General features: G+C 40.5%; 1 protein-coding gene across 1 annotated transcript in view; it reads left to right on the forward strand.

The window, feature by feature from the left end:
* iqgap1 (IQ motif containing GTPase activating protein 1) overlaps positions 1-22,075 on the forward strand; it is a 51,569-nt gene that overhangs the window by 15,527 nt on the left and 13,967 nt on the right. The window contains exons 3-16 of the mRNA XM_083549850.1: positions 7,340-7,496; positions 7,584-7,661; positions 9,337-9,413; positions 11,105-11,172; positions 13,036-13,149; positions 13,744-13,922; positions 14,011-14,098; positions 14,181-14,344; positions 14,427-14,511; positions 14,593-14,756; positions 14,878-15,038; positions 16,599-16,723; positions 16,825-16,988; positions 21,965-22,055. Coding sequence (XP_083405976.1) covers positions 7,340-7,496; positions 7,584-7,661; positions 9,337-9,413; positions 11,105-11,172; positions 13,036-13,149; positions 13,744-13,922; positions 14,011-14,098; positions 14,181-14,344; positions 14,427-14,511; positions 14,593-14,756; positions 14,878-15,038; positions 16,599-16,723; positions 16,825-16,988; positions 21,965-22,055 — 1,715 coding nt within the window. The remainder of the gene's footprint in view (positions 1-7,339; positions 7,497-7,583; positions 7,662-9,336; positions 9,414-11,104; positions 11,173-13,035; positions 13,150-13,743; positions 13,923-14,010; positions 14,099-14,180; positions 14,345-14,426; positions 14,512-14,592; positions 14,757-14,877; positions 15,039-16,598; positions 16,724-16,824; positions 16,989-21,964; positions 22,056-22,075) is intronic.

Here is a 22,075-nt window from a genome sequence, read left to right on the forward strand (position 1 = left end):
TTAAAAGAAACATTTGGAAATAAATGTTTTCTGCAGTTCCAGTTGTGTGTGGAGAACGTACTGGTTTTCAGATGGATTTTTCTATCAGTTGTCAATATTTTTTGGTTGGAATATCTGTTTTGGGTTCAGAAAGAGAAACACTATAGTCCTATTAGTATATTTAGCTAGCACAATGCTCAAAGCTGAAATTTCTTTTTATCTTCTGTTAACAGGTACTTGAAGGTTTTGCACTAAAATCATGATTCCCTCCACTCTTAAGACCTCAGTTCTGGATGTAAAAAAGCCTGTAAAGCATGATGCTTCCACCACCATGCTATAAAATGTTTTTACACTTTGGACTTCTGGAATTATTGTGCTTTTTGGTTTCATTAGAGCATAAATGGTCTCGCGTAGTTTGGGGTTTGATTTTGTTTGTTTTTTGTGAGAAAGACTTGCCGTCTAGACGCCCTACCTGATCTTGTAGACATGTGATGTGAGTATTGAGAGAGTACAGCAACAGACCGAGCATAATCAGTACTTGTTCCTGCAGCTCCTTTAATGTTGCCATAGGTCTTTTAGAATCTTTACTCAAAAGTTTTTGTCTGGCCTTTTTTATACATGTTTAAGGGACGTCCTTTTCTAGATGAATCTCCATGGTTCTCCATTTCCTTTGTAGATGACGACCTTTTATGGTGTCCTGTGGTACACAGCTAGAAAGTGCCAAAGTGTTTTATTTATTTTATACCACAGCAATCAGACAAGAATGACTTTCACTGAACATATACTTTTTATCACTCTGTACTTACTCATGAAATTGCCAAATTTTAGTTTTTTGCCAGTGTAGTGTGAAATAAACAAGAACTAACTTTTTTCATCTGTTTCGGTTGAAGTGGTGATGTCATGTTTCTGAGAAAACGCGAAAAGCCAAAGTTCTCAGACCTGAACATAGCTTTCCCAGTGTCAGAAATTGTATCGAAAGCTTCACCACATTCATTTTGTTTGTTAAATAACATGCTTATAAAACTGTTACCTTAACTGTTGCCTTAGATTATGTATGTAGAAGTCTGTCATTTATCTGTGAGTAGAGTGGAGTGGGGTAGATTACGGAAGGGTATAGTAGGGTAGAGTGAGTTGGAGTAAATTGTGGTTGGGTAGGGTAGAGTGGGATAGCTTTGGGTAGGGTAAAGTAGAGAGGGTTGGGGTAGGTAAAGTGGGGGTGGTATGGTGGACTAGGTTGTTTCGGGTGGGATATGGTAGAGTGGAGTAGGGTACAGTAGGCTAGAGTGAGGTGGAGTGGGTTATATTGGGGGAGGGTATAGTAGGGTGGAGTGAGGTGGTGTAGTGTAGGGTAAAGTGAGGTGTAATAAGGTCTGGTGAAGTGGGTTATATTGGGGGAGGGTACAGTTGGCTAGAGTGAGGTGGATTGGGGAGGGTATAGTAGGCTAGATTGAGGTGGAGTGGGGTATATTGTGGTAGTGTAGTGTGGGTGGATTAGGGTAGAGTCGGTAGGGTAGGGTACAGTTGTGCGTAATGGATAGATGGGGCGGGGTACGGTAAGGTAGACTGGGGTGGAGTGGGTTGATTGGGGTTGAGTAGGGTAGGGTAGAGTGTGGTAGGTGTCTCAACAGCTTAAAACACAAGAGCAAGAGGACTAGGAGCCACTCAAGATCTTCCAACAATATAAAGCATATCTTCAAATTTAAGTTCAAGTTTATTTTTATAGAGCTTTTCAAAATGGAAATTCTCAAAGCAGCCTTGGAGAACATAAGAATCAAATTGAATGATGTGTTTATCCTTGATACAAGCCTTCATATCTTCATGGAGCTGGCTTTCTGTACAGAGGCATTGTGATGCTGGAACAGGTTTGGGGTCTCCTAGTTCAAGTGAAGGGAAATTCTACCTCATTGAATGCCGTCCTTTACAATTGTGTGCCTCCAACTTTGTGGAAACAATTTTGTGAATTTGGTTTACCCAACTTCCTTTTTCAAGTGTTAACCTGCAACATCTCTAGAGAAGTGACTTGTGACTTAATGTTCTGATAAAGACAGGAGTTAGGCAATGAGAACGGGTTCAAATAAGACCACAGGATCCTGCTAGGAGATGATCCTTAGTGTGAAGCTTCGAGGATTGCCTCATGCCCAATACTTTCTCCTCCGTTCTTTTTTCTGTTCTTTTTGAGCTCTTGTATTTGTGTGCTCTCTTTATATGCCTTGTTATTTTCCTCTTTGTTTTTTTTTCTCTCTCTCTTCGGGGTGTGGCTCGATGTTTGGCACGACATTACGTTCAGGAATTCTGACAGATAATTTGGGAATTGTTTTTTTTTTTCCTTTCCCGTCTCCGTAGTAATTTCCACTTAGTTGCTCATACACAACCCGAACCTCAGCATTGCACATTTCTAAAGTGAACAGGAGAAAGAGAAGAAAAGAGATTAGAGAAGGAGAGACAGCAGTACAGGTGTGGCTTTCACCTCGATATTTCAATGTAGTCGCATAACTCTCGCCACAGATTTGCCTCTCCTCAAGTGTTCGCCCGTATGAAGACGCGCAGAGACGCGGGACACGCCCATGTCCGTGTTATTACTAGGGTTGCCAGATTTCAGGAATATTCAAGACTGGAAAATTTCCATCGGAATTAATGAAAATAAACTGGGAACAAACTATTCTGCAAAGTCAAAAAAATTAATGTTTTCTCGAATTTAAAATAAATTCCCATAAACGCCTGGTAAGTTCCAACTTATAATATTTCCAAAATTCCACAGCTGAAGTTCCCATGGAAAATTTCTCAAAATTTACCGGAAATATTTCACCCCTGTGCAAACTTTATCACCTTTTGTAATTCATAATAATTACAATTTTTCCCGCCAGGCTTTTGCTCTGATTGGTCGAGTATATTTTATATAAGCAAGGAAATGACTTTCATGGCAATGAAATGCTGTAGAAATGAGTGTGTGTGTGTGTGTGTGTGTGTGTGTGTGTGTGTGTGTGTGTGTGTGTTTACTTCTAGTTTTGTGCAGAAAAGCATTAGTTCATCCAAAAATAGGATTCATGGAAAAAAAATCAGTGATCTCACATTGTCACTAAGTTTGCTGCTTCAGTCTCCCCACCACCATTCTGCTCACACATTTGCCTCAAAAGTGCAAAAATGGATTCGCTCCAATGAACAAATAGTTTTATGAGTATGGTGAATTATATTATCCTGACGCTTAAATAGATCAGTATCGCTGAGCTAGCAGTAAAGCAAACGTCTGCCAACAGAATATGCAGCCTCCTCCTCCTCCACCTCCACCTTTTAATTCCTTCATTATGACACGTTGGATATAGAAACCATCCAATATTATAGAGAAATGCAGTATAACAGCGCGCTGCATCACAGAGAGAAATAAACAGCGAGAATGAATGTAATTACTAAAGCAAGAAACCCAATGCACACAATTCAACAAGTCTCCTTTTACTGTAGCCACACCCGCATACATCATCTCTAGCGAAAGCATCGATATAAACCTCATAAAATGACCCCTGCATTTTTTTCTGTGCATTACGGTTTTCCTAGGGATTTGAAATAAAGGCAATTTGTGTGCAAATTCTACAGGAGAGAAAATTCTACAATATAAACGATCCATGAAAAAGCTTAACTACTGTTTTGACCTATTTGTTGCTGACTTTTCTTATAAAGTCTTGTAAATGTCCTTGTAAGTGTATCGCGACCGAATCGGTTTCTTCTCCTCTGTTAGCCGTTGTGGAATAAAACAGCTATGAAATCACATAAATATATTTGAGCTTGTGCAGTTTGCTACAGATGGTGTTTGAGAGTCTGACTAAAGTGCTCTCTGACTGTCCAATCAAAAGACGTGAAAATGCAAACATGTCTGGACGCCGTCTAGAGGGCTTTAGAGTGGCCAAATTGCAGTCTGGTTGGTTAAAGCAACAAAGATTTGAATCTAAGAAAACCCTATTCTGTTTATTTCTGCTGTACGTGATGTGACGGCTAAAATCTGATTGGATAGAAACTCTAACCGAAACTTGCACTTTGTGGTGATCAAAAACACTTGAGAGAAAACCGTTTGAAATAAAGAGAATAGACTATTGGAAATATCGATATTCATGAACAAAGATATATTCAAACGCAAGTCCGTGATTCTGAGAAAGTTTAGGCGAGCAGAGACGTCCATGCTGGCTCTGAAGGCCCGCCATTTTCTTTCCTCAATACCACAAACATTGTTATTTTGCTTAATTACATTAACTAATGCATTATGAGAAACTGTGAAAGCCGAAGTCCTCGACTGTTACAGATGATACTGGCAATGGAGACTCCTTCCATAAGACCGTAGTGAAGTTCTCTGAACCTGAACCCTAAGTGATCCCTGAGATGATCTTTGGTTTCACATCTTCATACTCCTTAAATGCAGCACTACTTCTATTGAATGTGTCTGACTGAGTTTGATCTTCTCTATTTTTCTGCTTTCTGAATGAGTGATAATTCGAGCGAACTCCTCAAAACGTTCCATCCTCTTCCTATTAGATTGACCCATGATCTTTGTGACTAATGGCTTTCCTGCCTCACACAAAAAGAAAGCCGCTTACCAGATGTAGTTTCACAGCCGGCTCTTGATATTGTCTTCTTTGATATCATTCTCGTCAGACAAACAGTAATTAGAAACAGGCCCGGCCACGGTTGAAGCTCCTGGCACGTGTCTTCCTGATGAATTCCAACCGTTGAGGTTTTCCAGGCCATGCTCACAGGAGTGACTAATTCTTGGGTGTGTGTGTGGATTTAGCCAGGGATAGTGGTAATAAAAACCAATGTATAAAAGTCACTGTATAAGAGTGAAAGGACGATTGTTTTCAGGGCAGCTGAAAGGCCTGGAGCTGTTTTTTCTGAGCGTGAAGTCTGTTTGTGTGTGAGTTGGACACTCGCTGGGTGGAGGGTCTGAGCCAACAGTGGTTTGTGTGTAAAGTGGGTGTAAGTACAACCCATTTCACTTGCCTTTTGGGCCAAGGATGTGGAGTTGCTGCGGAAAAGTATGGTAAGAGGTTGTTCTGAAGTTTGCGCATATGTATGCATAGGAATTCTCCAAAAAATATTTACATTTATGGCTTTTGCCAGAGGCCCTTATCCAGAGTAGGATTAAAAATTCCAAGACTGGAAATGTTCCATGGGAATGAATGGGAATAAACTGGGATACCTGCAATTTTGTAAAAATCCCAGTTTATTCCCATTCATTCCCATGGAACATTTCCAGTCTTGGAATTTAAAATTCAACTTAAATTGCATTAAAATTGGTTGTTTTAACCAAAATTAATGCAATTTAAGTTGAATTTCTACCTACACATTCATCAATCACGCCCCCTACATGCACTGTACATTCCTCTATAACACATTTCTACAATCTTGCACCTCAAAACATATCCATCTTGCAGCGTATTTACGTAAATTACATCAATATTACAGAAATATTTGTTTAAAACTTCCTTATGCTGTGTGTAAAATAATCTGCAACAAAATACCGACAATAAAATCAATGTCAAAAATGTAAATAAAAAAAAATCTGCATTAGTTTGCACGCGTCTGCTTATGACCAAACAAATGTTTATATTTGTATATGATACAAGTTATATAAATTTCTAATTAATTTCCATAAATTCCCATAAATTTTCTTTTAATGTACCAAAAGTCCTTCATACATCGAACCGTCATGTCTTTATTTTTAGTGTCCCATTTTCAGTCCATCAGCAAAAGTTTAGTTTCGAAGGTTATTTTTGCAGAGTCAGCACTTATTGTGTAATATTGTAAAATGTTGTGAAACTGTAACCGTTAAATTGCTCTGATTCGTTGATGAATCCTCCCACATAACATTTTCAAAGGATAATAAAATACAGGATCCAGTTCAGACTGAGCTTCTGGATTCTCACTTGATCACAGTGAAATAACGTGATCGGAGAACACCTCAGGCGTTTGAGGTAACAATAGACATATTTTTCCACCTCGGTCATGGAAACACTGAAGATCCAGGCTCTCACAGGAGACTACAGTGATAAAAGAAGAATGTAGTTTTTCGTCGAATGGCTATTGTTGCGATAATGAAAGTATGTGGATGACATTCAGTGTAGGGTTAAAGCAAGTTCAGCATATATTTACCCTTTTTCTGTAGATTAATGTTAATGTCCCTGAGGATCGTCAAGAGCATTTTAATGTACAGGAAATGTAGGAAACCACAGGTCTTTAATAGTTTTTTGAGAGACACATCAATGTTCTCAAGCCAGGTCATGTAATGATATGAAGATTGACTTTGACCAAAGGAATACATAAATGTCCAGATGTTCCACTTTATTCTCATCGAAAAAAATCCTCAATTAGCATGAAGAACAGCTTTATGCACTTCTTCAAACATTCATCTCAAACACTTCAAATTTGTTCTTCACTATTAGGAGATTTCTTTCTTGTGTTCATCCCAGAGCAGTTCAATAGGATTTATTTGTGGTGACTGGGCAGGTCGTTCCATGATAGATGTCACTTCAGACAACTGTTTGCTCTCTAAATAACGGCTGCAGAACTCGGGCGTATTTGTCGCTTCGCCTCATCATCGTCGTCTTGTACGGTGAATTCGGTTCCAGTCCGATGGAAATGTGTGGTGAGTTGAAGTATGGAATGGGAGACATGTTGGTTCAAGATTCCATACACTTTCTGGAGTTTCCAACCTTCAGTGCTCCAAAACAACCCCAAACCATTAAGGTTCCACCTCCATGTGTGATTGTGGGGGTGAGGGAGTCTGATCACATCTTCTCACCTGTTCTCAGTCTTACACAAGTTCCTCATGCCGGAGACAAAAATGTCCCATTCGGACTCCACAGAACTGTTATGTACTCATTCACTGTCTATTTATTGAGTGTTTTTGCTTTTTACCGAGATTGTTGTGTAGAAACATAAGAGGAACATCTATGTGTCTTAAAAACTATAAAAGACTCTTTGTTTCCATGTAAGTCCTGATATAATGAAACGTTTCTGATGATCTTTAAGAACATGAGAGAATCCATGCAGGCTGTAACACTTGCACGTTTCAGATGCGGCTCCAAGTGCAAATGTTATGCACATTAATGTAATCCGATCATTACAAACCAACACGGTGTTTATATTTCACACACTCAGGGTAAACCGTTAAAGCCCTAAGCTTACAATCCTCTTATTTAAATTATTTAAAGCAGCACCCTGCGTTATTGGCGTCAGTCCGAATTTTCTCTCTTACGGCCTCTCCTGTTTGTGTGTGTGTGTGTGTGTGTGTGTGTGTGTGTGTGTGTGTGTGTGTGTGTGTGTGTGTGTGTGTGTGTGTGTGTGTGTGTGTGTGTGTGTGTGTGTGTGCGCACAGCTGGATAGAGGCCTGTTTGGACGAGGAGCTTCCCCCCACCACCGAACTGGAGGAAGGCCTGCGAAATGGCGTCTACCTGGCAAAGCTTGGTAACTTTTTCGCCCCACATGTCGTCTCCTTGAAGAGAATATATGACCGTGAGCAGACACGCTACAAGGTGAAACAAAAATACAAGAAGGTGACAACATACTGATATCACCTTTGAGGAATTCATAAGTTTTTCTTTTTGTTGTTGTTCTTGTAGGCAACTGGGCTCCACTTCAGACACACAGACAATGTGATACAGTGGCTGAATGCTATGGCTGACAAAGGCCTTCCCAAGGTAAATAATTTATGATTGTGTTTTTGGGAACAGGGGGCTGATGGGAAATGCTTAGCGTTCCAGCGATATAACTACACATCCACGATTTTGCATTCTAATTTCTGTAAATTTACACATTTCTTTTTTCCGAACGAGGAAGTCGTAGTGACGGCGCTTAGGCCTGTTTAACTGACTCGATATCCAATAGGAAAATGGCTTTAGGAAATGGCTCACTGCCAGCAAACCCAGCCTGATTGTGTTTTGGGTGAAGAAGAACAAGCGAAGTACAGAGAACTTGATGGAGAACCCAGGACATTGTCTAATGATTGGAATTGGATCTATGGTTGAGGAAGCAACATATTCCAGCATTATAAAGCTCCTGAGAATTCCACCGTCTCAAAATAAATAAACTGGAAAAAAGCAGGAAAAACAACACAAGCACACAAATAAAAAACACATACGAAACATGTTTGCTGAAAAATGAGTTAACAGGCTATCGATCAGATCCATTCCACTGGTCAAGCCCAAAATTGTGTCTAAATATAAAGGTCAAAAAAAGGCTTTTGTCCTGGAAATAAAGCAGAAAAGCAGCTATAAGTCAAATCAAGTGGCTTTTATTGTCATTTCCACCACATACCGTTTCCCAATACACATCAAAATGAAACTGTTGAAACGGGAGCTCCATAGAATAATATACATTGACACTAGAGTACACAAAACTAAGTAGAATATGCAGAACTATACACAGGACTGAACACAAATGTGTGCAAACAACACAATACAATGAGATAATAACTAACAGTGCAGCACCAACCAGAACACTGACCTAAGTGAGGAAGAACAAAAGTTTGTGGACACCTGAGCATAAGATTTATGTCATTTTTGGAAATCACATTCCACATTTTATTCCTCATTTGCTGTTAAAAACCTCCACTTCTCTGGAAAGATGTTCTAGATTTTTGTCTGTGGAGATTTGTGCTCATTCAGAAACAAGGGTGTTAGTAAAGTCAGGTACTGATGTAGGTGAGTTGAGGAGGCCTGGGGTGCAGTCGGCATTCACATTCGTTGTTCAAAATGAGGTCGGAGCTCTGTAGAAGGAGATCTTCCACTCCAATCCATGTAAAGCATATCTTCATGGAGAAGGCTTTGCGCTTATTGTCATGCTGGAACATGTTTCCTAGTTTAAGTAAAGGGAATATTTCATGCTACCACAATCAAAGACATCGTATACTGTTTGGAGAAGAACTATATATGGCTGGAAAAGTCAGGTGTCCCAATACTTTTGTCCAAATCACATGCACTATATATCTAATCCTGTAAGTAGCTTGTTTCCGTAGACCCAATACTAGTTTTAATATCTACTAAAAGTGTTTACATGTATATTTTACAACTCCACACCCATATGCTGTGACACATATATATGTAATGTATATGTAGAAACCGATATCCTATCTCATGTCTATACTACAGGTTTTTTCATTCGGGTTGAACTGCTCAGTCACAGTACAGTCACTAACGTCCCTTTACAGAGTGCAGATCAGCCTTCAGAAGCCTCGAGAACATGATCCAGCTTGCCTAAAAGCTCAGTGTTTGTGTCTTGACAATAGCGAGCTTTCGGTGTAACCCTCACTGCAGTGTTCACTCACTCGCTCACTCACTCACTCTTAGGCTCTTCTTCTTCCCTCCCCCTCCTCAGATCTTCTATCCTGAGACCACAGATATCTACGACAGGAAGAACATGCCACGCTGCATCTACTGCATCCATGCACTCAGGTACAACATGTGTTCCTCACACCCACACTCTTTACCCACTGTCTGTTAAAACTGGTTCTGGGAGTTTTACACACAATTTCACTTGGAATCCTTTTCACATCAGAATATAAACATTGTCTATTATTCATCACTTGTACAGGAAATAAGCCTCTATTTAACGTGTATGAACAGTGCCAGACAGGCTCGCTCGATCCTGGAAGTTTCACACGGTTGCTAGAGTTTGCAACAAAAAGGGTGCGGGAACACGACAAACATCCAGTTCACCGAACGTGGACGCTTAAAGATTGACTTTTTTTTCCCACTCCAAAAAAATTATCCTGCTCACCACAGTTGGAAAGAGTGGTGCATTGATTTACTGTAGACTTCCTCTAAACTCAGACAAATCTAATCATTTCAGGTTTAGATCATCAAGGTGTTTCAGCCTGTGCACCATGTGCACCCAGGTTGTTTTTTGTTTTTCGCACCATATTCTGTAAACTCTAGGGCTGCTTAATCTCTAATCTCTGCAATCATATATATTGTATCCAATGTGTGTATATGTGAGCATATATGCTAATTCAGCATGCTAGCATACAGAGCGATAAATGGCATTGCTGATAAATGCTGTTAGATTTGTTAAAATATCCATTAAATATCTACATGTTATGGACCTAAACTAGAAATACTAGATGAGTATAAAACTCCCCACTTGCTGTTATATCCAAAATCTGGTGAAACATCTTCCCAGAAGGGTGGAGCTTAATATGTGTGCTCATTCAGATACATAGTAAAGGTAGGTGCTGATGTAGGTGAGGTGAGGAGACCTCTTTAGATGGAGATCTTCCACTCCATCTCATGTAAATCCCATGCATATCTTCATGGCGCTGGCTTTATGCACAGGGGTATCATCATGCTGGAACATTTTCGGGTCTCCTAGTTCAAGTGTAAGAGAAATTTCATGTTACAGCTCCCAAAGAAGTTTTATCCAATTTTGTGCCTCCAAGTTTGTGGGGACAGTTCGAGTAAAGAACCACATAATTCAGGTGTCAGTATTTTTGTCTATATAGCATATGCTCCAGGTCCATTTCTTGTACGGTAGATTGTATTTTTGTGTATTGTGCATTCACTGTTTCAGAGCTTTTATAGTGTTTTATAATTTGCATACTAATCTTCCAAGTTTAGAGGCACAGATAGATCCAAGTTGGTCTTTTTTGTGAAGGAGGTGTTCACGTTGCTGCAGTGTGATGTGGAGACTTTTACTACGTGTCATATGTCTTATAGCGTTTTCCACTGGAAAAGCTGGTGCAAGCGCAGTGTTTTAACAGCTCATTCCAATCCTGTGCTGAGTAGATCTACAGCCCACAAGCCATAAATCTTCCCTCGTAAGAGCAGGAAACCTTGCGCAGTGTGGCGGGGTGAAGAGTAGGCCTGGTTCTGCTGTAGGATAAAAGGCAAGGGGTGGGGTTTAGTTTCGAAACACAGCAGTATCTCACCCGTGGTTGTTTTTAACGCCCCCCCCTGTGGATCCCGAACGCAGCACGTCGTATCACACAAGCATGTTGTTTTTTTGTTTTTTTTTTGTTTTGTTTTTTAAAGAGGTGCTGAAAGTCGAAAGCTATGCTTCACTGCATACAGTGATTATTTCCTGTCGAGCACATACAGAAATATAACCGACCCCTTTCCCGTAACCTCCTTCTTCTTTTTCCGAACAGCTTGTACCTGTTCAAGCTTGGCCTGGCCCCGCAGATCTCGGACCTGTACGGCAAAGTGACCTTCACAGGTGAGCGACCCCAACTCTGCTTCAGTGACCCTCTGAAGTTGTTTTCTAGTCACAGCAGGAAGCATCAAGAACTCGGTGGAATTTCAGTGTATAAGCCATTTGTGATTGTCCGAGCTTTTCCTGTTACTTCAGCCAACCGGCTCCGACTGCCAAGATCATGGCAGGGGATCATGATTTTCAACACACACTCTAAGAACAATGTCCAGACTTCAGTAACCCCCCCACAACAACCGCCCACCCACCCCACCACCACCACTTTCCCAGGACCATAATTTCACTCCTAATGCCATTTAAGGATCTAGTAAGGTTCGGAAATAACTGCTTGAGTTTATTATCCAGTTTTTTTGGTTTAAGACTGACCCAAAAAAGTACAAGATAATTGTTCCAAGTATTGGGTCACCTGGTCATAATTATGGTATGTGATTTTTGAGCATCACATTCCACATTTAGTCCCAATTCACTCTTATAATTCCCTCCACTCTTCTGGGAAGATGCTCCACTAGATTTTGGAGTGTGCTTATGGATATTTGTGTTCATCAGCTACAAGGGTGTTATGAAAGGCAGGTACTGATGTAGGTGAGGAGACCTGGGGTGCAGATCAGCACTTGCACTCTATTGGTGGAAAGTGAAGCTCACATGTGACGAGTGACATTTTACACCTGCGCATCTCTAATTTGGACACCGCGACCAGACAATACGGATACTTATTCATTGAAAGCCTTGAACAGGGAGAGGAAGGAGGAGAGGTATTATCAAGGACACCTTTTGTCCCAGTCATATACATTTTGCAATTTGTACGTCTGAACAAAAAGACTTACTGTAAATTTTTTTACACTGGTTTATTTGGATCATTTATACACAACAAATTATATTAGACATTAGCAATTTGCACATCTGCATCCACTGTATGTATTGGCTGCATCATATTGCATGTATTGTAATGATACTATTACATATCCCTCATCATACTGCCATAATCACTCGTACATTTATGGCATTTGGCAGGCGAACTTATCCAGAGCGACTTCCCCATTCTTGTTTGTTTAATTTCATTTAGCTGATATGCACCATATTGTTCATTTTTACCTGGTAAGATTCAGCGATTGGCATATAAAAGTTAGCGCTGTGACGCATCGATTTAAAAAGGGTTTTTTTTCTTCTCTTTTTTTTTTTACATATTTGTGTAGAAAAAAAACTGATTTATTTCTATATAATTATTAGTATATGTACTTTTATGTATAACGTGACCAATATTTTATACGTAAAATATTGGTCACTTTCTACATAATAAAAGTACCGCTGCTGCTACGTGAATATGACGTATCGCAGCACTAGGGAGACCGAGACGTGTCCTGAGTGTCACAGAGAATAGAGATTAACATGGTAGAGGTAGAGCTGCAGCCATATGTGGTTCATCCCCGACACAAAGCCGAAGGCACGCAATTGAATAGTACGGCTCCATTCTATTTCCTCACCTGCTTCACTACCTGACTTTACTAACACCCTTGTGTTTCTAAATGAGCACATCATCTCCACAGTGGAACATCTTCCCAGAAAAGTGGAGATTGTTAGAAGAGCAAGTGGAGACTAAATGCGGAATAGATTGTTTAAAAAAAGCAAATACAGGTTTCCACAAACTTGTGTTCACATGGTGTATAATGATTTGATTTCTGGATGAAACCCAAATGAGGAAGGAATGAGTCTGGTGTCTCAGGTTTTTTGTAGCACCGTCATCACCGGCCCAGTCATTGTGCATGAGGAATTTATATTTGTATTCTCAATGTTTTAATGCTAATTGCTCTTGATTTCTTTTGTCCCTGAACTTTGATTTGAACTCCAAACCTAACCCTTCGGTTCTTTCAGAGGAGGAGATTAACAACATGAAGATCGAGCTGGAGAAGTACAACATCCAGATGCCGGCTTTCAGCAAAATCGGCGGGATCCTGGCCAACGAGTTATCTGTTGATGAGGCGGCTTGTGAGTTTCGTTTTAATTTCCCTGCTTATATTCTACGATCTAACGATGACCAAGTATAGATTACAGTATGGTTGTGGGCAAAGTTTTTAAACTCTATTTCATAAGCAAGCTGTGGAGATGTTTTGCCATGACCTTCTGAGTATTCAGACATGACTTGTAGAAGGCGACACTGTTGCTTTTGGCATATCTTCTTGTACAATCTTTTGACATTTGACACTGTTATGAAATCTGCAGGATGTTGGGACAGATAGTGTGTTTTAAAAAGAATGTAGAGATGTTAGATTTCGATTATAAACGAGAGCATTTAAGAAATGCTTCGAAGGTCATTTCAGGAGAAGTGACTGTGTAATAAATTGGTTAATTTCTTCCAATTAAAACAAACGGAAATAAGGGAATAAATCCGTTTATGACTCCTTATTACAGTGCGAAGGTTTTACACTAGAACTTTGGCTCACATTTATATGCAAACTATACGTACACTTAGCAGGCAACTGACAAAAATCTTAGGAAGCAATGGCAGGAAGTTAGTGTTCAGATAAGAAACGATGTGAAGCAGAGAGTGAACAAGACCATCCTAATATCGCTTTGATTCAGTGCACGCTGCAGTGATCGCAATCAACGACGCCATAGTCCACGGAGACCCTGTGGGCACGTTGGCAGCCATGAGTAACCCCAACGCCATGCTGCTTAACCTGGACGAGAGCGGGGCACAGGACTACCAAGACACGCTGTTCCAGGCCAAAGCTGAGAAAGTGACCAACTCCAGGAAAAGGGTATGAGAAGAAGCTGAGAATCGACAAAATCTATTCCTAATCCAATGGTGTCATTTCACAAGACAAGACTAAAATTTGTGTCCTGTAGATCGGGGAGAACGTGGACGCAGAAAGGGACGTCTACGAGGAGTTGCTGACCCATGCTGAAATTCAGGGCAACGTCAATAAAGTGAATGGTAAGCTCCTTGTGGTTCTGCTTTTCAGTCGTCTTGGTCATGAGAGAACCTGATATATTTCAATGCTTTTTTTTTTCTTCAGTGTCCAATTCGCTGACTTCGGTGGACCAGGCATTGTTCAGCAACGACGAGGACAAGGTCTTCCAGGCTCTTTCATCCCCAGCGCTCGGTCTGCAGTCCCTCAAGTCAAAAAACAAAGGCTGGTACCTCAAACAGCTCATGGCTGACCGAGATGCGAAGGAGCAGGTACTGGGGGTGGAAAAAAAAAAAAGATAAAGATCGGCTGTTTACCTGCTTGTTTCTTAACTTATGCTTGATGTTGGCCCAGAACACCCCAGGAGAACCTTTAACCAAAGAAGAGCTGCAGTGCGGAGTGGACTCGGCCAATGGCATTGCGGAAAGCTATCAGAGAAGTATGAACCTTCCTTCTGGTCTTTTTTGTCCACAGCACTCCAATTTCTCTTTTCCTTATGCATCACTTCTGTCTTTCTCAGTGCTTCAGGCTGTCGAGAGGATCAACGCCGCCATCAGGAAAGGTGTTGCCGAGGACACGGTGAACGAGCTGATGAATCCAGAGGCTCAGCTCCCGACCGTCTACCCAAGAGCTGCTGAGCTCTACCAGAGAGAACTCTTCAGCCTACAGCAGCAAAGCCCAGAGGTCGGAAAACACACACACACACACACACACACACACACACACACACACACACACACACGCACGCACAAGCACGTACTGTACACGTGCTGATCCTGATTAAGGTGTGTATCCGGTTTCTCAGGGTTCGCTCACACATCCGGAACTGCTGGTTGCAGTGGAGATGCTGTCATCAGTGGTCCTGATAAACGAGGCGCTGGATGTTGGAGATCGAGGGGCTCTGTGGAAACAGCTGAGCAGCGCAGTTACAGGCCTCAGCAACGTGGAGGGAGATTACTCACAGAGGTCAGGCATGCAACTTATCTTCTTTATCTTTTTTTTCTTTACAGATGAAACAATAGAAACACTGATTAGTACAAATGGCCCATTTTTTTTATACTTTACATAATATAACAATTAATTTACAGAATTAAATTAGAAACAGAGTAGACCTTTTACAGGAAATCCCAGACATTGTTGAATATTAAAATCCATGCTGCCGAGACGCTCCAGATCCTGGAACTTAAATTTGTCGCAGGGAAGGTCGGATTTATTCACCCACATTAAAATAATCTTCGAAAGCTTCTTTCTTTTCACATTTTTATTTACAGTATAATCATCACACACTGTATATTAACCTTCTGGGAGAAAACCGGTATTACTATGTGAAATCAGACATTGAGCACCCCCATGTAACCAAAATGGTACAACCCTCGTTTTACACCTCTGCGAAGATTCGAGTTTGAGATCGGTAGTCGTATTAGACTCCTCCTATCACTGAATCTTCCACTATTTGTGGTCACCCACGAGATTGTGTGTGTGTGTGTGTGTGTGTGTGTGTGTGTGTGTGTGTGTGTGTGTGGGTGTGGGTGGGTGTGTGTGTGTGTGTATATATATATATATATATATATATATATATATATATATCTATATATGTATATAAAATAGATAAGTAAAAGGGAACAGCTCTGGCTGCCAAATAAAGAAAAAAGATTTCAGCCCTAATTGGAGTACCGAATCTTCTCTAGTGTGAGATGATACATCCTTATTTCGATGACTAAAAGTAGGTGGATGAAGAAATACATTTTGAACATTTAAGTGTCGAATAAATGCAATTTCTTGTTTTTGCTCAAAGGATCTGAACTCATGCAAAAGGTTCTATGCGCCAGGTCACGCACGTTGTTTCTTTTCTTACAGAAATCAAATATAACAATGGTTCATGCTTACAGGCAGCAATAGTGACTTTTTTATGAGACGTTTTTGATGCGTGAGCATGAGGGGAGGCTCAGACCGATGGAATCGGATAAAAAAGTTTTGCCATTTTGATATCGCACACAACGAATAGTGAGACTTCAGGCTCCATGCTGCCATTACCATCGGGTTTTTGTTTGCATAAGATTATGCATACCGCACATGGAGAGAGTTGTTTTGCACAGTGCAAATATATCTATATCTATCTGTCTGTCTGTCTGTCTGTCTGGTGGATTCTATGCCCAGGAGGATTAAAGCAGTGCTAGATAACAATGTTCACACAAAATATGGACACTTTGGACACAGTTTTGACATGGTTACTGAGGGTGTACTTACTTTTGTTGCCAGTTATTTAGACAATAATGGAGTTATTTTTTAGAGGACAGTTAATCTGTACTGCTGTACAAACTGCACATTGTCCCTTGAAGATTATACTAAAATGGTTTCTGATCTCACACTAGTGAGATACTGTGTATGTATATTAGGGCTTTGTGACCATGGTGTTAAGAAGGGGGTAAATACTTATGCAAGAATTTGTACCGTTAATTCCTTTCAAGTTCTCACACAGTGAGTGATCGTATGATTCTTCATGCAGGCTTTTGTTTTTATTTCCAGGTACATGGACGAGTTGATGCGCCTGAAGGCTGCGGCGCGAGAACAAGGCAGCGATTATCTGACGTGGAACGACATCCAGGCGTGTGTGGATCAGGTCAACAGCACTATTCAGGAAGAGCATGAGAGTGAGTCACGTACGCACTACAGTCCTAATGCTGATGCGCTAACCTCATTCCTGATCCTCAGTCCTGATCTTTCACGATCTTCTGACGCGTCTTGCCCTCAGGAATCGCTGCTATCGGCCTGATCAATGAGGCTCTCCACGAGGGAGACCCAAGGAAGACTCTGGAAGCCCTGCAGCACCCTGCGGCCAAGCTGACCGATGTGGATCCGTCAATAGCTCAGCATTATTTTGACAAACTCCTGGAGGCACGGAGAGAGAAAGCTCACGTAGGTTCTTTTTTCCCTGTACATGCCACATGCATGCAGTATAGCATTCCTTAATCATTTCCAGAACTTCCTGTTCATCCTACTGAATTTTTCAAGAAGTTATTGTATACTTTAAAACATTCGGTCGATATGCTTTTATTGATCAACCTGCCTAAGAGAAAAACGGGGCATTTATCCTTGAAATGTGCTGCGTATTCTTCAAAACTCCTGACGTTTGGGGAAAATTTATAGGGGGATTTTTTGGTTTCTAAATGATTTTTTTTCAAACTCAGTTTATATTCAAACAGTCTTCTATCCTCAAACTCACCGGGTCGTGAACATGTCTATAGATTCGACTCTGTATTAGTTATCGTGCGTTGTTTCGACTCTGTATTAGTTATCGTGCGTTGTTTTGCCCTTTAGGAATCTATAGACGTGACGTGACGTGACGTGATGTGAGATCACCAGTCATCAACCAAAGATGCAATTTATGGCACGCATGCACCAAATAACCTGGTCTTTATTAGGTCTGGGGAAGTGGTAGATTGGTGGTTAAGCTTGTGGGCTACTGATTGAAAGGTCATGGGTTCAAGCGCTGGAATTGCAAAGCTGCCATGCTTGGGGCCCTTGAGCAAGGCCCTTAACTCTCTGTGCTTCAGGGGTGCTGTATCATGGCTGACCCTATGCTCTGACCCCAGAAATTCAGCGAAGACTGTGCTGTACGTTGTACATGTGATATGTATTAAGTATAAAGCACTTATTTTGTAAGTTAAAAAAATAGTCTAAAATACGAACTTAAAACCGAAACGACATCACTTTCTTTTTCTCGCTCTGTAAGTCGAACAAAAACAGTGCTGTTCTTTTATTAACCCCACGTATCATTTGACTCTGTAACCCATGACTTCAGACAGATCACATCATCGATGCTCATTGTCTCATCTCCTCCTTCACCCTCCCTTTTTTTTTTTTTTCTTTCTTCTGTAACTCATGAACGCCCTCAGAGGAAAGTAAGAAGGTATCGTGTGTATAAACGTTCCTCAGTATGCATTTATCAGCCCTCGCCAAAACTAGTGCGTTCGTCATGAGGCTGTCAGCGAGAGAAAGTGAAAGTTCTGACAGTGCAGGTGAGAATTCAGAATGCAATGAATGTTTAAGTTCCCAATACCACTCATCCCTGGGCCTGCTTTTCTAACGTTCTCCAGATGTCAGAGTGAGGGAGTGAGGGAGGGGGTGAAGTAATCAGGCTGTAGGTGCAATGAAGAAACATTCCAACTTTGCTCAATGGCTGCTGAAAGTTTGCACAAGTCTTGAGGTTTTTTTGTTGGCTGTAATCAGATGGAAAGGCTGTTCCTGGTTCTTTTTTCTACCACACTTGTCCATTTTGGTGCTCCGATTTATATCTGGCGTGTTCTCTAGGGTTTATTCGTCGCTTGGTCTCACTTGTGAATCGCACAGGATGAGGGAAAAAAAAACAGGCAATGAAAACAAAGTCTTCCTTCATATGATGGTTTTCACAACAGTAGGAAATAACAGGCTGATGACTGCGTCACTGCCTTAAAAGGACAAAACTCTGCTCCTCCAACGGCACGAATTACACTGCGCATTTTTCAGCTATGACCGTATTCTGACTGAAGATTCCTGGGTGTGTGTGTGTGTTTTTTTATTTTTTTTGTTTTTTTAAACCTCGAGTCTACCAGATGTTCTCGGGACATAGGAAGTGGCTTTGGAAGGAAGTTTCTTTTTAGATTTTTTTTTTTGACTTCTGCAAAGTCATGTGCTGTGCAGCTGAGGCGAGCGAAGAACTCGATTCAAACTCCGTCTGCAGGTGGAAACCAGACTGTTGCCCTTTTAAGATAGAAGTCGAGTAGAATTAGAAAGCATTGTATGAGCTGTTTCTTTTTTTCCCCCCATTATAAACATGTTTTTATATATATATATATATATATATATATATATATATATATATATGGGTGACAGAGGTTTATAGGTACAGGATATAAATTAAAGAGAAAAATAATAATCACACAGCCAGGGTGACGTGTCTTGTATACGAAAATGTGCAAGGTAAAGTGTATAGAAGCTGATATGCAATATAAAATAAAACGATTTTATATATATAAATATATATTCATTTGTTACTCTGCAATTCAATATGGTGCAGACAGTTCGCTTTTATTTCTTTGCTTCAGACCGACAGCAAATCATCAATTTACTTGAGCGCATTCTAACTTCTAACACATGGCCCCTTTCACAAACACGCCTTTATAGTGCAAAAAAAAGAGATTAAATTAAAAGATTAAATAAAACCAGCCGTTCTTTTCCTGTTGTGTCTGCAGGAAGTTACAGCTCTACTTCTGCCATGTTAATCTGTATTGTATGTGATTCTCAGGACACGTCTCGGTCTCTGTAGTTTTGTGATGCGTCATATTCACGTAGCAGCAGCGGCGCTGAGAGAACGAACGCGCTCGAGATATCGATCGACGTATAAAATATTGGTCACTTTCTAAATAATAAAAGTATCACACATCTATTAATAATTACACAAATCATCGATGTTACAAAAGGTTCGATGCGAATCGCCAAATCTTAGCATCTCTGTTATACATGTATTGGGTTACCATTACGAGTTTGAGTGTCTGCGTCACGTGGATTGCCTGGAGACGTTATCACGTGACAAAAATGGAAGCCTCTTTATTGTTCTAATCTCAAGGATTTATCGTCATGTGGAAAACTAGAAAACCGTCTGCTACATCATATGAAATTAAAACTCTGTCAATCCTCCAGGAGCCGATGACAAATTATAAATGTGGAAAAAAAGACATTGCAGAAGCACAAATGCAAGAAGAAAAGAAAGTATGCAGTTTGCAAAAAACAAACCGAGTTCTATGGCAGACCCTGAGGAGACTGAAACCCAGTCACTGCTATTTGTCCCCACCCTGTTTTACTTCCTTAAATTATGATTGGCAGTCTTTTATGATTTTTGTTGCTGTTTTTGTTGTTAGAGATGTTCTTGTTGTTACACCCTGAATGTTAGAGAAGTTTGGTGGAGGTTTTCCATAAATAGCGCCTCGGGCGCAGTTCTAAATGCTTAGTAAGTCAAAATACCTGCCAGTCACAATACAGATGCAAATTATTATATAATACCAGATGTAATAATAAACATGAACACAAATCTTGGCATAATTAAATAGAATTAACATCACAAACGCTCATAATTCCTCTATGTTTTGGTGCAAAAACACTACACATTTCTATTCCTCAGTGGTTTAGCAGCTCTCCACCACACCCTCGAGTTCTGTTGAACCGCCAGCACTATGAGGCCATTGGGGGAGGGCTCTGCCCTGTTGGCCAATCGGTGACGAGATGTGCTCACGGCGGAAACCACGAGGGCCCCGCCCACTTCCTTTCATCCATTGTATCGCAAGATTATAACAGTAGATTATAAATTCAGAAAATTCAGCTTAAGTGATTCATTTGAGGATTAAAAGTGCAGTAATTACAGCAGGGTCAGTGTCTGGACTTGTCTTGAAGTCTTATCGTCTTGTTTTGAGTCAAATCATCATTTGCAAATCGGTTTTGTGCCATGATTTACGGCTGTTTCTTTTAGACTTTTGCTGAACAGAACTCCCCTGAAGCCCTCAGAAAAAGACTTCACTGTGCCTTCAAACGTCTCTGGTTCATAAATAGCTTCACGATCCAATCACGGAGCAGCTTACGTGTAAGAACTATGTGTAAGACGACCCAATCACAGGGCAGCGTGCTGATAAAACCGGCGGGAGAGCAAAAAAAAAAAACAAAAAAAAAAAACGCGGGCTGCCCTGACATCATGAAGAAACAGAGCCTCCTGGTGGTAACAACTCCAAATTCAACATGGTTGAGAGGGAAAATGCTGTGGGGATTATTTGGTTTGACCTCTTCGGCTGACGTCTGGTCGTTAGTGTTCACTCAGGAAACATTCATGTTACACTCATGCCGCTGAAGTGTGCAGGATTTGCCTTGAAAAGAAGCACAAGTATTTTCCAACATCTCCACAACGGCATCTTTACGTTTAAACACCTAATGCCATTAAGATGGAAAAAAAATTGTGATAGAAAATACAGACTGAAGACCCCTTTGGTGTCGACTAAAGAGATGCATCTACAGTATGAACAAGGACATTGACATTTAATAGGAGTAGTGGCAATATTGTGTATTGATGAAGGAATATTCCTAGTTGTAATAATACATTAAATTGTATTTTATATCCCTTTTTTCAATGAATTGCACGCTGTTCTTAAGCTTTATAAATTAGATCCTGATTGCGCACATCAGGGATGCGCATCTCCATAACTGAGGCTGATGCGATTCGCATCTCAAAGCATAGCAACGATACGATACATTAATAATACATGTAAAGCAGCTACTGATACTATGCGATACGATTCACCCCTGTTACGATGCAGTAACGTCTCATGACTCTATGCAATTCAGTACGGTGCAGAAAGTAAATTTTTTGGGTTCAGACAGACAGCAAATCATCATTTTAATTAAGTGACGTAATTTTCTGACTTTACAAACAGCCCTTTGAAGTGCAACAAAAAAGAATCAATAAAACCAGAAGATGCAGCTCTACCTCTGCCATGTTAATCTGTATTTTATGTGACTCTCATTTGCATCATCTGATGCACAGTTTGTTTGTTTTTTTATTCAATGCATCACATCGTTAACTTTTATTCACTGATCTTATCATCCCTACTGTACATACTTGTTGATTGAAAAACATACATATTAGCATGAAAGTGTTGTGCTCATGTCCACCTCAGCAGTGGTTCTGGACTTGATACACAATACTGCTGTGTTTCTTTTTTTTTTTTTTATTGCTGCTTGCATTTATCGTTCGGAATATCTTTCAAGCCTAGAATGCTGTTGCAATTAATATCCCCATGAATTATTACCAGAAAAAAAAGTTCATTTCAATGCTCATTTCAGATCTTTATTTTGCTTTCCTCTCGCTTCAGGAGACACAGGATCCATCAGCAGTGCTCTGGCTGGACGAAATCCAGGAGGCCATCTTCCAAGCTAACCGAGACACCGAAGAGGCTCTGCAGTGTAAGAAAGGATTCAGCATA

Source organism: Silurus aristotelis (genome assembly GCF_946808225.1).
Source record: "Silurus aristotelis genome assembly, chromosome: 9".
In the NCBI taxonomy this organism is placed as follows: domain Eukaryota; kingdom Metazoa; phylum Chordata; class Actinopteri; order Siluriformes; family Siluridae; genus Silurus; species Silurus aristotelis.